Raw genomic sequence first — 14,765 nt, forward strand, 5'->3', positions numbered from 1 at the left:
CATATGACAATTATGTTTTATGGGGTTCACCTCTTCCCTTGAAGGATATAAAATGAAACTAGCTCCCACAGTGACACAGCAGTAGTCATAAATACTAGAGATTGAATATTCCCATATAGTACTATAACAGTGCTCACAAGTCCTCAAGAATGGAAATTCCTGTTCCTCTGTTGTATGGCAATGATACTTACAGGTACTGTAGAGTGGGTGCTACTGTTATTAAGTGGTGATGTTTCGTGGTCTTGTATGTCGCTCACACTGGTGGTGAACATTTCATCATGTGCCTGGTATGCCACCCCACAAAGAGGTAGTTAAGTAAATCCCTTAGATTTCTGTTGCTCGGGTCCGGTTCCAGAGCCCACATTTCTATTTCTAACAATGCCGTGACTTTTAAGAATGTTTTAGGCAACTTGCCAGTCAGCAGTTCATTTAATATCTTGCCGATTGCTACTCACCAGAATGAAAATCAGGATGAGGTTTGAAACCATCTTTGTACAAATCTTAAAACGGGAGTTTCTGAGGTTTCTGCAGCTCAATTAATGTAAAACAAATGACCAGGAGGGTAAAGGACAATTTCATGACTAATTTTAACTGGGGGGGGCCTGAACCAAAACCTAGTTCTGAACAACCCAAACTTTGGATCAAGAGCCATGTGTGAATGTCAAAACTGGCTCCTGTGGTCTTGCTAATGAGCGGAATTTATCCTCCAGATCGGGACACTTGGGGAAGTTCAGATCTGGCCTACCTCTCATTCTTACATACTACTATAATTAAGAATGACAATTAAAAACCTCTCATCCTACAGCCTAATAATTCCCAGCCCTCACTTCTTATAGATATCAGGCTTGATGAGAAATCCTTTCCCTGAGCCTGTGACCCTCAGACTGGCCCACGTGGCTGGCAAATGTTGCGCTTCACTTTCTGTAACCAGACATGCACTGTAAAATATCTCCCTGCCCTCCTCCCCCCCAAATATATATATATTTAAATTTCTCTAAAGTAACGTTGAACATTTCTATTCACCCACAACAACATGCAACTTATTTTTGCCAAGGAAATTCTGTGCCTAGGATGGTAGATGCTTTTGCAAGGCTGTTCTATGGGAATGATAAATACACACACAATTTTTTATGGCAGAGGAATATTTTCACAGACAAATTCCAGCTTGATTTAGGTAAAAGGTGCCATGGGAGGGATTTCCGAAGGCAGTTAGAGGAGTTAGGCACCCAAATCCTTTGACTATCCCAGCCCATGTGTGCAAATATTCACTCTAATCCCTGGGGTGAAATTCCAATGGAATTTCTCCTGATTTACATTGGTGTAAGAGGAAAATCAGGCCCATTGACTTCAATGAAGTTACCCCTGAGCTACATCATGCTAAGTAAGAGATGACTGCAGTAGTTTTGAGCCTTTATGTGCGGCATTGATTTTTACATAATAAAATCATGGTGTAATTCTAAAGGAGAATGATGCTTTTTTTTTTTTTAAACTTACAAAAAGGATGAAGTGTGTAATTTATGTAGTACAATGCATGGCGGAGCCAATAATGCGACAAAGCCAGAAATGACGAACGTTCTGCGGAACACATTAGTCTGACAAGGGCACAGCAGAGATTAATTAAACTGGGAGCTAGGTTAAGTGCGAAGGAACTGAATCTCTGCTGGCGCGAACTAGTCGAACTCCCTCCTTGACTTCAAGGTCGTTATTCACAGGGCCTGGTGTCTTGCTTTCTGAACACTAGGTTGATGAAGAGTGAGGCAGGAAACCACCATCAAGAAACGAGGCCACACTGACCCCTAATTTAACTCCAAAGCCTGCAGTTACGTTAGCCCTGGGGTGAATTTAGTTCAGTGGGCCCGATGCACTCTTTTTCTTCCATCCAATTATTTTCTTGTTCCAGTTTTGAAGGAACTATGGTCTCAGTTTAGAAAAAAACACACTTAAACACACACAAGTCCCATTGACTTGTGACTTAAGTACGTGCTTAAGTGCTTTCCTGAATCAGCGTTTATCCTAGTACTTCCCTTCCAAAACTGTTGGATAATGTTGAATTATAACCGTTTCTGCCTCTCAATGCCCAGGAGGCTGCATTTCAGCATTGGGGGAAATGATGCGATCTCTACACAAACTAAGTGCTCTGATGCTTGTTAGAGGTGCTATGTTAAAGGAACACATTTAATCAAGGAGAACAACAGTTTTAGGGGGGTATGCAGAACACAGCGAAAGGCAGGCATCTAGGGCCCTGTACCATTGCATTATTAGCGGAGCTGATGGAGTTCCACCAAAGTTCACGTCTGGAATGGAACAGTTCCGAGTCATTTTTGTGGGTGATAATAAAAACGTGTTACCACATAATCAACACAGAACAGTGGCAATGGAGTCTTTTGCATTAAAACAACCTGTTTTAAATGAGTGCTCTGCTGATAAATGCTGTAAAGGATTTAAAGGTGCGTAGCGCAATAATCCAGAACACACTGTTCCACATTGACTGCATATATTTAACAGTCACTAAGATGTGCACTGTAGTTCTAAGTACATTTTCCAAAACTGGTTTGGGCTCAGAGGACTCAACAGCTTAGAAGTCCCAAGCAGTTCTAAGGTTGGATAGCAAAGACTTGAGCCGGTTGAATAGTACTCATTGAATAACTTGGACAGATTGTATCATATTCTCTGAGCAAATTATTCCGTGTAATCTTTGATCCAGCTATAGGGCTGAGCTGGCAGTCGTACAGAATTTGATGGAGAATAGTGTCCTTGCTATAGAAGTTTGAAACCAACCCGTGGAATTCTCTAGCAAGGATACAGTTCTCTGTTCAGTTCCATAGCTCGGTTTCAAAATCCTAAAGAAAATCAGTGACTTTTTTTTTTTGTGGCCAGGTCTACACTACCGCGGTAGTTCGACGACTGGCAATCGAAGTTCCGGGTTCGATTTATCGCGTCTGGTCTGGACGCGATAAATCGATCCCGGAAGCGCTCGCCGTCGACTGCGGTACTCCAGCTCGGCGAGAGGAGTACCGCGGAGTCGACGGGGAGCCTGCCTGCCGCGTGTGGACCGCGTCTGAACCGCGGTAAGTTCGAACTAAGGTATGTCGACTTCAGCTACGTTATTCACGTAGCTGAAGTTGCGTACCTTAATTCGAATTTGGGGGTTAGTGTAGACCAGGCCTAAATTCTGTAGATGCCCAGAGTGACTTCTATGGGACCCTATTGGTTTCATGCCTATTAAGTTCCAGAGGACTTTCCCCTGAGGGGACAACATAATTAGTATGATCACAAATAATTTCAGAGATTTCATTACAGTTTTAAAATATAAATTACTTTTGTGAACAATAGTTGATGGCAACTTTTGACCCAAGGCAGCTCTGAAGAAAAAGGTTTCTTGCCTTGCCCTTCAATTATTTGCAATCTCGTTAGCTGTTCTTGGGAGACAGAACCCTGAACAAAGGTCGCAGGCAAACTATGAGATAAAGTCTATCCCTGTTCAGCAAAGCACTTAAGCATATGGTTAACTTTATAACTTCTATTGCAGGGATATAATTCTCTATTCAATTCTATAGGCTGGTTCAAAAAAAGACTTGCAGGAAGGATACCATTTACTACAAAACCAATGGTATCGCATGAGGGGAAGTCGGGACAGAATAAAACCTGAGCTAATGAGCTGGTTTGGGTGCAAAACCAGACAAAGCTCGGTGGGGTAGGAAACTAGCCAGGTTTAGATTGAGACACTTAACCCCTATGAACCTAAAGCACCACATCTCACAGAACTCTGTACAGGGACATTGGAACAATTTGCCTAGTGAGGGTGCTGAAAGCCAATGAACCAAATTGTAAACCCTGTATATGATGGAAACCACTTCAAGCCGAGGGTGCTGCCACAGCCCCAGCACCCCGGTACTGGAGCCATTAAACTACTGGCGGGGGTGGTTTCAGCCGCAACTTTTCAAAGCGCTGTCTACACAGCTATTTCCAGGGCACTAGCGCAAGCCCAAGTCTGGGAGGCTTGCTGACATCCCCTATATGGTTAGGAGACTTACAGGGGAAAATGTGGTGCTATAGGGAAGGGCACTTGCGTTGCTTTGTGGGACTTTTCTCAGGTCAGCACTGAGCCATTGCCTCAACATGGTATTTCAAGAGAAAATTCTGCTGGAGATATAATCTTGTGGATTGACACCCCTCCCCCCCCAGGAAATTAGGTCCTGATTCTGCCAGATGCTAAGTGCTCTGAATTCCTGCTGACTCTGTGGCCCTCCTCTTGGCCTCTGTTTATAGTGCCATAGAGGAATAATAGTAATATTGTATTTACAGTGATGTCAGTGTACTTGGCACTGTATAATGCACAGAGGGAGATATGGTCCCCTTTCCCAAGGAGCCTACATTCTAAATAGCCCAAACAGTTCAAACCCAGAAAACATCAGATTGTTAATTATTTGGAAGTGGTGTCCCATAACTCAGATACAGCTGGCATTTTGAGTAATATGACTTACTATTGAGCAGAGCTGTGTGGAGAAAAGAGGAAAAATTGCCACCATTTAAAAAATTCTTTGTTCTCCCCACCTCCCCTGCACCCCCCACTTTTTTTTTTTTAATTCCATAATTGAGCTGTGTCTGAACATCAGGGAAAATGTTGTCCAAATTCCCCTCTTCAAATTTCAAAATTTTGTCAGAATTTTGAAAATTGCCACTGGTGCCAGTTCTCCGGCCCCGAAATTCATTTCATACAGGCTGCCAAGCTTCCCTTCAACAAGTTGTTACTGACCTGAGCTGCATTTATACAAGCGACCTAGAGAGGTGAAAGGCTCCGTTCCCTAATACTAATGATGCTCAGCACCTCCCTGCAAACACCTCAATACACTGAAGCCCATTGGGGTTCAGGGCACACAGTAGAGTCCCTGGAGTGCAGTAATTGGACCTAGTCACTTATAGACTTGACCCTGAGAGGTTCGATTGCCCAGCATCTCTCATTGACTTCAATGGGAGCTTCCGGAGCCAAGTTCCTCTCGGAATCCAGCGTTATGGAGTATGGAGCCATCTTTCCCAATTACGTTTTTCTTCCTGTGACTTGTGTCTAGATTCTTCTGCTCGAGTCTGCAGAGCGTGCCCCCACTTCAGAGAATGACCTGCCAATCGCCAGGACGACAGCCACATGGTACGACGACTTGCTCCCAGATGCTATTCCCCTGGTAAATCCTGGGACCGTGTTGAGGAAGCCGGTGGGACCAGCTGGTAAGCATATAGCCAGGCATTCGCTCTGACTGCCTTCTGTAGTGTCAGATTCCCAGTACAAATCCAAATGTGAGTTATGCATGATAACTAATGAATAAGGTGCTTCAATGCAACTTGAACATAAGAATGGCCGTACTGGGTCAGAACAAAGGTCCATCTAGCCCAGTATCTACTGACAGTGGCCAATGCCAGGTGCCCCAGAGGGAGTGAACCTAGCAGGTAATGATCAAGTGATCTCTCGCCTGCCGTCCATCTCCACCCTCTGACAAACAGAGACTAGGGACACCATTCCTTACCCGTCCTGGCTAATAGCCATTAATGGACTTAACCTCCATGAATTTATCCAGTTCTCTTTTAAACCCTGTTGTAGTCCTAGCCTTCACAACCTCCTCAGGCAAGGAGTTCCACAAGTTGACTGTGCGCTGTGTGAAGAACAACTTGCTTTTATTTGTTTTTACTTGGTCTTAGAAACTGCCTTGGGTTTGAGCACATCCATGACTCGCAGTGAAATATTTCCTGTTCTTTCTAGCTGTCGGGTCAGACAGTGGGAGTTGTAGGAGAAGGTTTTCAGATGGGCAGATGTAAGTTGCACCCATGACATTTGTGCCCATGTTTTTGAGCCTACAGGGAACTGCATGTGCCAGTCCCAGCACTTGTGCCTCCAGCTACCTTAGGGCAGTTGCACACTGGAGGGTTATTGGCCCAGGTCATCAGATTTGCCTCTGCAGTTATCTTTGCACCTGCAGCAAAGCGGTGGGAGCTTCAGCCTGGTTGAAAATATACATTACAAAGAGAAAACAAACCCCACAGAGATGTGTTTTCAGAAGTCTTAGCCTAACTTGGAGGGATGGAGTAGAACCAGGGCTGGCTCTGGCTTTTTTGCCGCCCCAAGCGGGGGGGAGAGAGCAGGGGGGAGAGAGAGAAGGGGGGCAGCCAGGGCTTCAGTGGGGCGCTCGCCACGCGGCCCCAACGGCCGTGCCGCCTGCTGGGAGGGCTCCAAGCCGCTCCGGTCGGCTGGGAGGGAAGGACGCGGGCTGCCCTGCTGGGCTTGCTGCAGGGCGCTCCCCTCCTCCGCGCCGCCGCCCCCTACAGGGTGGCCGGAGAGGAACAACAACAACAACAAAAAGTGGCCGTGCCGCCTAGGATTGGGCGGAATGCTGCCTCGTACAATCTGCTGCCCCAAGCACGAGCTTGCTCGGCTGGTGCCTGGAGCCGGCCCTGAGTAGAACCAATGATGGTGAGATTTGGAGCCACACTTCCCCACAGCTGGAGGCTATTCAGATGTGGGAGTTTGATTTGACCTGTCATAGCTGTAAGGACCATTTGTGAATCTTGTCTTCCCAGAGCTCAGGGTCTCTCTCTGCTAAATTGTGAACACAGATCTCGTGTTCACCCCCCCAAAAGGGTATACTTGGGTGCAGCTACCTGTCACTAGTAGAACGTGGGATTCGCGTGCACAGTTTAGGCGGTTCGCTGGTGCAGCACAGCTCTGTGGACTGCATTTTTCCTTCTCTCTGAAAGAAGAGATCTGTGAGTTACAGATGAACTGCATAACGTAAAAATGAAACTAAATCCTGTACCGTTTTCTGGAACGTTGCAGGATCACCTCCTATTTCTCCTCTTTAATCCTTCCCTCAAGCCATCCTTCCAGTCAAGGGGAGCTGGATATGATTTCCTCAAAGCCCATTAGTGCTGTTCTTGCATTGGTGAGGATGCTATTCTATAAAGTGAGGAGCTTTTTGCTTCTTTTCATGCTCCTCAGCCTCCGCAGGGTAGAGCAACTGCATCCCAGGAAGAAAGCGGCCAACCTCAGGGGGAAAAAAAAAACATTCCAGCCCCATTTTGCCAGCTTTACTGGTCTGTTCTTAAACTGTTTGTTTGTTTTGGCCCAAGAAATCACTAAGAGCTGACTCCTGGTTCCCTTGACGCTAAGCTCCCATTAGGAGCAGTAGGTATTCCTGTGTCTTGTAAGGAAAATGTTTACACCCAATGGATGGGGATTTTCACTATGAAACATTCCTGAAAAATCGAGACACCCTGGGGGTACTCTAGAAAGGACAATTAATGCTCATCTATTGTAGTCAGAATGTAGCACTTCTCTGGCAGCGAGCCCGGGGCTGGAAGGCTATTGATGTATTAACAGGAAAGATGTTCTGTTAATGATAAATTAGTGGCACTAGACAATATATTTTTTTTAAATTGATCATAAACAGATTTGGGCTGTTTTATGATCCCTCCTGTGGTGTGCAAAAAAAAAAAAAAAAAAGTTACAACAAATCTTCAGCTCAGCCGTCTTGGCTAGACAGATCTCCTAGCGTGTGTTTCTTTGACCTTGGCACGCTCACGTCAAGATCCTCGCTTTCTGCTTCCAAGGCCCTGTCTGACAATTGCTTTCCCGGCTCCCAGCGTTCTTCTGTATCTTCCACCGGGCCTAGAGTTGGTTTTTGTTTTCCTTTTTTGCCAGAGCAGTTTATTATGGCAGCCCTTCACGGCTGCAGCCGGCTCGGTGCACGGATGCAGCCAACGCAGACCAGATGTAATCCTTGTTTATAATTGGACAGGATGCCACAACAGGGAAGGGAGGCTTTCTAACGATATGTGCTGCAAAGTATTTTTAGCACAACAACTACGGTTGCCAATAACTGAATTAAAGCAGCGTTTCCCCAAGCGTCCATTAGATGCTCATTCCTTCTTCCCCATGTCATTTATTTTTGCTCTTGAGGTCTCTCTGCACCTGCACTTCATCTCATCAGTGTCTGCCCAGGAACAAGATTGAAGACTCCACCCATCTGACTTAAATTTCCTTACTCCACTTCAGGGGTCCATGGGCATGATATTTTCCCTTGTTCTCTCACAGTGTTGGGAAGTTACCTCCTGCCTAGGCCACTGCCATTGTTGTTCCAAGGGTGGTTCCCATTAGAAGTGGGTTTGGGTTTGAAGCTTTGAACGGTGGGAATGGTTCAGAATGCCCTTGTAGTGTTGACTGGCTGAGACCTTTCCAGGCTAAGATCCAGAAAAACTTGCTACTGTTTACTAGGGTTGATCTTTCTTCCCTGACTGACAGGAGTTAGAATAGACAGTCCTTTAAAAGCAATTAGAACTGTTGAGACAGCTGCATCACTGGCCTTTCTGATCAGCTCGTTAATCAACAGGCCTGTATTTAACTGAGGATTAAAAAAAAAGACTCAGATTTTAGCTAGTGGGTAATGGGAGACGTATTTTTCATCTACATTTCCTCTCCACCCTTCTGCTCTTTTAATTAGAGTCTAAGGCATCTGAGTAGCCAGTGCCAAAGAGAAAGTGATTGGTGTATCTATTTTTTCTCTTTCAAAGCACAAAATGTTGTTTCTGTATCTATGGTGCCTCCAGGAATGCAGTACAGCCCAGATCCTGAGCTTCAGATGAAAGAGTCCTCCTATAATTTGGGGTGGGGGAAGTACCGGAGAGGGATGTGTGGGGATGTGGTGCCCTGTAGGTGCAGAGAAGTTGGGTTTCTTCTTTGGGTTTTACCTCTCCCTTGCTGGCATGGCATTAACTCCCCAGGGCAGACTTTCCTCTGTCCTCAGATGTTGGGGAATTTAGAATACCAGCTGCACAAGGAGGGATAAAATTGCTGCTCCAGATGGATAGTTGGAGGCAAAAGGGGCTAGCAAATGTGTTACTCAGTGAAAAAAGCAACCCACATCTGATGATGATGATTTACCTGTATTACAAATAGCTAGGTGCCTAGAAACGCTGACTGAGATCAGGGCATCGTTGTTCTAGGCACCGTACAAACAAACAGCTCGTGAGAGACAGTCCCTGTCCCAAAGAGTTTCCAATCAAAATAGACAAGCCAGACAAAGGATGGGAAAGGAAAGAGGCACAGAGAGTTGGCCAAGATCACGTGGCAGAACCATGAGTAGAACCCAGATCTTCTAAGTCCTAGTCTGGTGCCCTAGCCAATATGCCACAATGTTCCTCTCCCTCGCCGGCTCTCCTCATTTTCAAGGATATATACATTGAGCCAGAGTCTCAGCTGGTGTAAATCAACACCGAAAGATTTCACTGGAGCTACGCTGACTTATACTAGCTACAGACCTGACCCACCGGTTTTGTTTTCTCTTTTCTTGTATCCTATTTTTTTTGCATTTGTCTCTTTTGAGCCGGTAACACCATTTGTCACCAGTCTGAGCATTTGTCTGACACATTACTCAGTGTTGCAGCTCCTGGTCCTTCCATTAGCACATTCTACCTGCAGGGAAATAAGTGCCATCTCCTTTAAATCTCTTCTGTAACAGCACGATTGAGGCTGTTGGCAGCAAATGATGGCTCTTAGTCTGTACAAGTTAACAGGGTTGAATTATAATGGTTGAACTTGATGATTGAGGCCATTTTATATGATCAAGGGCATATTTTGACCCAAGCTCAGTGCGTTGTGCTTGAAAACAGTCAATTTTTTTTTTTTTTTATTCCTCCCTCTGTGCAGGAAGGAATTCTCAGTGACGACAATTCCGAATTTTGTGTGTGTGTGCGCGTGCTTGCTTTGGTACATGGTCTAGTGGCTGCTTACAGTGCCCTGCTTGGATGGCCTTCTTTCCTTAAAGGGACCAAGGCACACCTACCTGAGCTTGCCAAATCTATCATCTTGTCATGTTAGATGACTCCCATACCAGATCCACGAGGCTGGCCCTGTTAGACATTGAAAAGCCTTTGTGTTCTGTGGATGAACACTCTTGTTTGGGAAAAATGAAAAACCTTCCATGACACTTTGCTCTGCACTCAAATCAAATCAGAACTCTGTTTGATGGCATAAAATAGTCTAATTTTTAAAAAACCCTTCAAATCCGATCCAATCGTTTTCGTTTCCAGATCCAGCTGGGATAAGCAGTGGACGTTCCAAAACATTGTGAGAAAAATACTTGTGTCAATATTTACAAACCAGAAGGAAGGACTAGGGATCTGTTCTCTTGTGGTTAACATCTCCAAGATATGCAGATAGTTTGGATGAGCATTTGGGGCGTGAGCTCTGTACCCCAAGTATGCTCTGCGTACCTAGAATGGGAATCAGATCCACATCTGCCAAAAAGGTAACTCAGGCTTGGTCTACGCTTAAACATTAGGTCAACATAGCTACGTCGGTCAGAGGTGTGAAAAAACCACAACCCCAGCCGACCCAACCACCAACGTAGATGCAGCTGCTATTCAACTGAAAAATGCCTCCCTTGACATCACTGGGGGAAGTGGTGTATCTTCACCGACAGAAAAACACCTTTTATCAGCGTAGGCTGCATCTACACTATGGGGTTGTGTCAGTATAGCTACAGCAACTTAGCTATGATGCTATAGTCTCCATAGTGTAGACATACCCTAAGGATTTGGTCTCCAATGCTTATCTGAAGCTCTTGGAGCTGCAGATCTCATGTGTTCAGCATTTATTGCAAGATCTTCAATCCCTTGCGCACAGGCTGTGAAGCTGGTACCTGGCCAGCCAATGTAACCCACCCCTCCAGAGGCAGCTGGGAGCGATGTCCGAGGGGCTGGTGCCTCTCCTGATATCTAGCTGTGGTGGAGAGGAGAGAAAGGGTGGCATTTCCCTATCTGACAGTTTAAAAGTGTATGAAAATGAAACCTGCCCTCTGTGTGTTTTGAGAGTTACGTTTTCCATTCGCTACATTTACGAGTAAAGTTGGGCCTGAACAAATACCCCAAATCTGAACATTCAGAACTAAACTTCCCCAAAGTTGTGGCTTGCAGCTCTCTCTCTTTCTGACTATTCTAAAGTCCCTGGTAGCACAGATCTAGGAGCCAGGAATTCCTGAGTTTTTCTAACCCTGTCTCTGACACTGACTTGCTCAGTGCCCTTAGGCAAGTCACTTTTCATTGGGGCCAAAACCATTTACCTACCTTTCAGGATTAAGCAGTGTTTGGTCAGTGAGTGAGAGAGAGAGAGAGAGAGCCACAGCACGTATTACCTGTGTGTGCAAGAACAGTCATAGTGTTTAAAGCACGAGGCTATATAAGTGATAAACATTATTATTATTATTAGTCAGCCCAAAAGAAACAGCAGAGATGTTTAAACCATTCAACCTTTCCTCAACTTAGAGCCTGCAGGAAGAGCTGCCTTCCTGCTTGCGTACAATGTACACCCTGCTCTCTGTGCCTTCTGTCTGCTTACCCAGGGTTTCCGAGGAATTGCTCTGTAACTCACTTAACTGGGGTCACTGTGTTGCAAGTATCTCCATGTATTTTTGTTCAGCACGCTCCTCAATGGTACAAACGGGTAACATCTAGCTGCCACGCTGGGTTTGGTTCAATCATGTGTGTTTCTTGACATGGGCAATGCTTGTATTAACTGGGACATATATTAGATGTAATGAAGTACTAAGTGCATGGAGGAGACATACCACTCCTTTGATGTGTAATAGACAATCTCTTTGTGGTAGTGGAAGTCAGTGTAGTACCTGCTTTCACATAGGTACCAACTGGATCATGTCATATTAGGCTTGTATGGGACTAAAGGCTGGGTCTGGGTTAAGCAGGCGAAGGAGGGAGTGGGGGACTTCTGTAAACCCCTGCCTTGTGCCATGTCAGTGTACTGGTTTGGGAAGGGGGCCATGCCAATTTTAGATTAACACAAGGATGGAGGCACTGGCTAGCATGCTGCCCTGTGAATCAACACTCCAATGGGCATGATCTGCTGACTAGCATAGATGCTGCTGTCTGCAGCATGTGATCGGTGAGCGGAGCTTTCCTGCCCCGTGTTCTGGTAGGCTGGCACTCACGGGGTCAACACCACTCTCCTCTGCTCCAGCCAAACAGAGCAGGGACTCCCCCTGAGTCAGCTGTACCTTTCAAAATCTCTTTGGGTTGCTTTCTGATGTGTAAGCACGTATAACAACTCCAGTGTGCTAAGCTCCAACGAGTTTCCTATTTGAATGTTTGCAGGGCTACCAGGGCAGATTGGGCCCCCAGGCCCAATTGGACCAGTTGGACTTCCAGGACCACCGGGACCAAAAGGAGACAGGGGACAAACTGGCGAGAGAGGGCCAGCAGGGCCACCAGGTGAGTCTCTGAGAGGAACTCATGCTAGGAAGCTCATCTTACTCTGGACAAACTCCTCTGCACAGAAAGGCCCTGATCACATGACGTGCTGAGCATCTTTAGGTCCCATTGAATCAACTCCCACAGATCAGTGAGTGCTGAGGACATTCAGCCCCTCCCAGGACTGGGCCGAAAGTTTTAAATTAACGTAGACACCCTCTTAGCCCCTCCATGTAGCTGAAGAGTGATTATTCTGGGATGCCAGCAGCATCCAATAGGAGATGTAAAACCAGTCATTGTCCAGCTAGTAAGCAGAGAAGAGCTTTTTTCCTGTTTAGCCCATTCATTGCTGCGTCCTGCTATAGGGGAGCATGCCTAGTTCATGGGGAGGAATTTTGCTTCTCTCATCAGGTACATCAAGCAATCAGATGGTTAACATTGAAACAATAATGCTGTCTACATTAAAAGAAAGTGTTATAGATAGGGCCCTCCCTTCTGAGTACAACCTATCCCTGAGCTAGGAGACTTAACTGTTACTAAATCTTGTGATGGAGACAATGCTACGTCAAGTGCCAGACAAGCGGCGTTCGTGTTTCATACGTACTGATTAGCAGTGCTTCATAAATCTCCAAGCCAGGGAAACATTTGAAACCCAGAGTGTGCCTTAAATGTGAGAGTGGCCCCAGAGACGTCTTGGCATTTGCTGCGGTCCTGAAAATGGCTGAGGTCTAGTCCAGGATGTCTGACTCTGGTTCCTCAGAAACAAGAGATCCCTCCAACCCCAAAGAGAGACGCATTAATCTGCCCATTGCACGACTGGGTTCCTGACCTGCTTGAGAGGGTCGCTCAGAATAATACTTTGCATTTCTTCGCTGCCTTCCATCGGAGGAACTCAAAGCCCTTTGAACATTAGGGTGATTTCTTCCCCTCCCCGCAGAATTGCAGCGTGAGGCCTATGTAGAACTCCAGCCCATGTGCGGACCCTCTGCACAGGGGTGAGTTTCATCCTTAAGTTGTTAAACCTCACAATGCCCTTGAGCCGGTCAGTCCTTATGATCTTTGTTTTGCAGATGGGGAAACTGAAGCAAAATAGGCTCAACCCCAAATTATCCATATTTAGGTCCGCTAAATAAGAGTGAGCTGACTTTCAGGGGTGACTAATGCCCACCCCACACCTCTAACAAAAGTTTAAAATCCTCTGCATTTTGCTAATCGGGACTGTATTGCTGTCCTTGTCAGGTGCCTGATGAAATTTCAAGCCAAGTGAAAGGGCTTTTATTTCACTTAACAGATGTGGTTCTGAGACAAAACTACTGCTTTTCATTCTCTTTCTCTGCCCCCCCCCCCCCCATTTCCTACCAGTTCGGTCGATAATGAATATTTTTTTCAAGTAGAAATCTTCAAACTCTTCCCCAGAGAAGCTGTTCTGTCCTGCGCATCCTGTGGAGTTTATTGAAAAGAATCACTCATTTAAAACTAGTAAACAAGGGGTTTTCAGTGGAAAATTGGGTTTTTTGCTACAAGTGTTTGATTTTCACCAAACACCCCAAAATTGGAATATTTTCACTGAAAACCAAAATTTTTTAGTATTCAAATTTCTGTTAAAAAATGAAAAATTTCCATACAAATTTATTTTTTGGACCAGCTCTATTAATAACTGCCTGTTTTCATCTCTGACCTGGCAGGAATCAATGTGTGATGGGCTCAGCAAAAGGCTGGGAGCCAGGCAGTGCTAAACTGTGATGCCAGGTCTGCCCTTGGCTTGCTTTGTGGCTTTGGGGAAATCATTTAATCCTTCCATGCCTCAGTTTCCCCATCTATAAAAGCAGGGAGAGGGAGATAATGATGCGGACTTAGCTGCCTCTCACGGGTGTCATGGAAGTTTCCTGAAGGCTTGTGTGGTGCTCTGAAAATGGAAGCTGCAAAGTATTACTATTAATATACTATTAATATTAACCCTTTTTCTGTGTAGCTTCCACTGCTCCATTCCACACTGAATAGTAGCAGTTTCTAGAATCATTTTAAATGGTACACTTCATCCCTCACCAGCAGCAGAAGCCCAGAACATTCCATCCTTCAAGAGCAGAGACTTTTCCTTTTACTGGGATTTTTGCCAATGTAAGGGTTGTGACTGGCCACAGACTTCACCAGCACAGCCCGAGCCCTGCAACTGGATCCAAGGGTGAAGAGATGCTCATCTCAGCCCTTCTGACAGCTCCTGTTATTGGGCAACAGCATTTCTAGACTTAGACTAAATTCTTTCCAGCAGCTTGGTGGGCTTTGTACTTACTCTTTGCCCCAGTACATCTGCTAATGTGTCTCCAACTTGTCAGAAATCTCCTCTTCTATTTCTTTGCAGGGCTTCTGGGACCTCCAGGACCAAGAGGACTTCCAGGAGAAACTGGGATCCCAGGACCTCCGGGACCTCCGGGGCCACCTGCCACCCCAGGCCTTCCGCTCCCTGTCCAACAAGGGGTTCTCTACTCTCTGCAGCCCACAGCAGAAAAAGAAAGTAGGTT

At 45.7% G+C, this 14,765-nt stretch overlaps 1 protein-coding gene across 1 annotated transcript in view; it reads left to right on the top strand.

Annotated features, from left to right (window-relative positions):
• COL26A1 (collagen type XXVI alpha 1 chain) overlaps positions 1 to 14,765 on the top strand; it is a 209,243-nt gene that overhangs the window by 168,913 nt on the left and 25,565 nt on the right. Inside the window, exons 5-7 of the mRNA XM_065418468.1 lie at positions 5,070 to 5,223; positions 12,151 to 12,267; positions 14,606 to 14,758. Coding sequence (XP_065274540.1) covers positions 5,070 to 5,223; positions 12,151 to 12,267; positions 14,606 to 14,758 — 424 coding nt within the window. The remainder of the gene's footprint in view (positions 1 to 5,069; positions 5,224 to 12,150; positions 12,268 to 14,605; positions 14,759 to 14,765) is intronic.

The sequence above is a fragment of the Emys orbicularis genome, chromosome 17 (genome assembly GCF_028017835.1).
Source record: "Emys orbicularis isolate rEmyOrb1 chromosome 17, rEmyOrb1.hap1, whole genome shotgun sequence".
Lineage (NCBI taxonomy): Eukaryota > Metazoa > Chordata > Testudines > Emydidae > Emys > Emys orbicularis.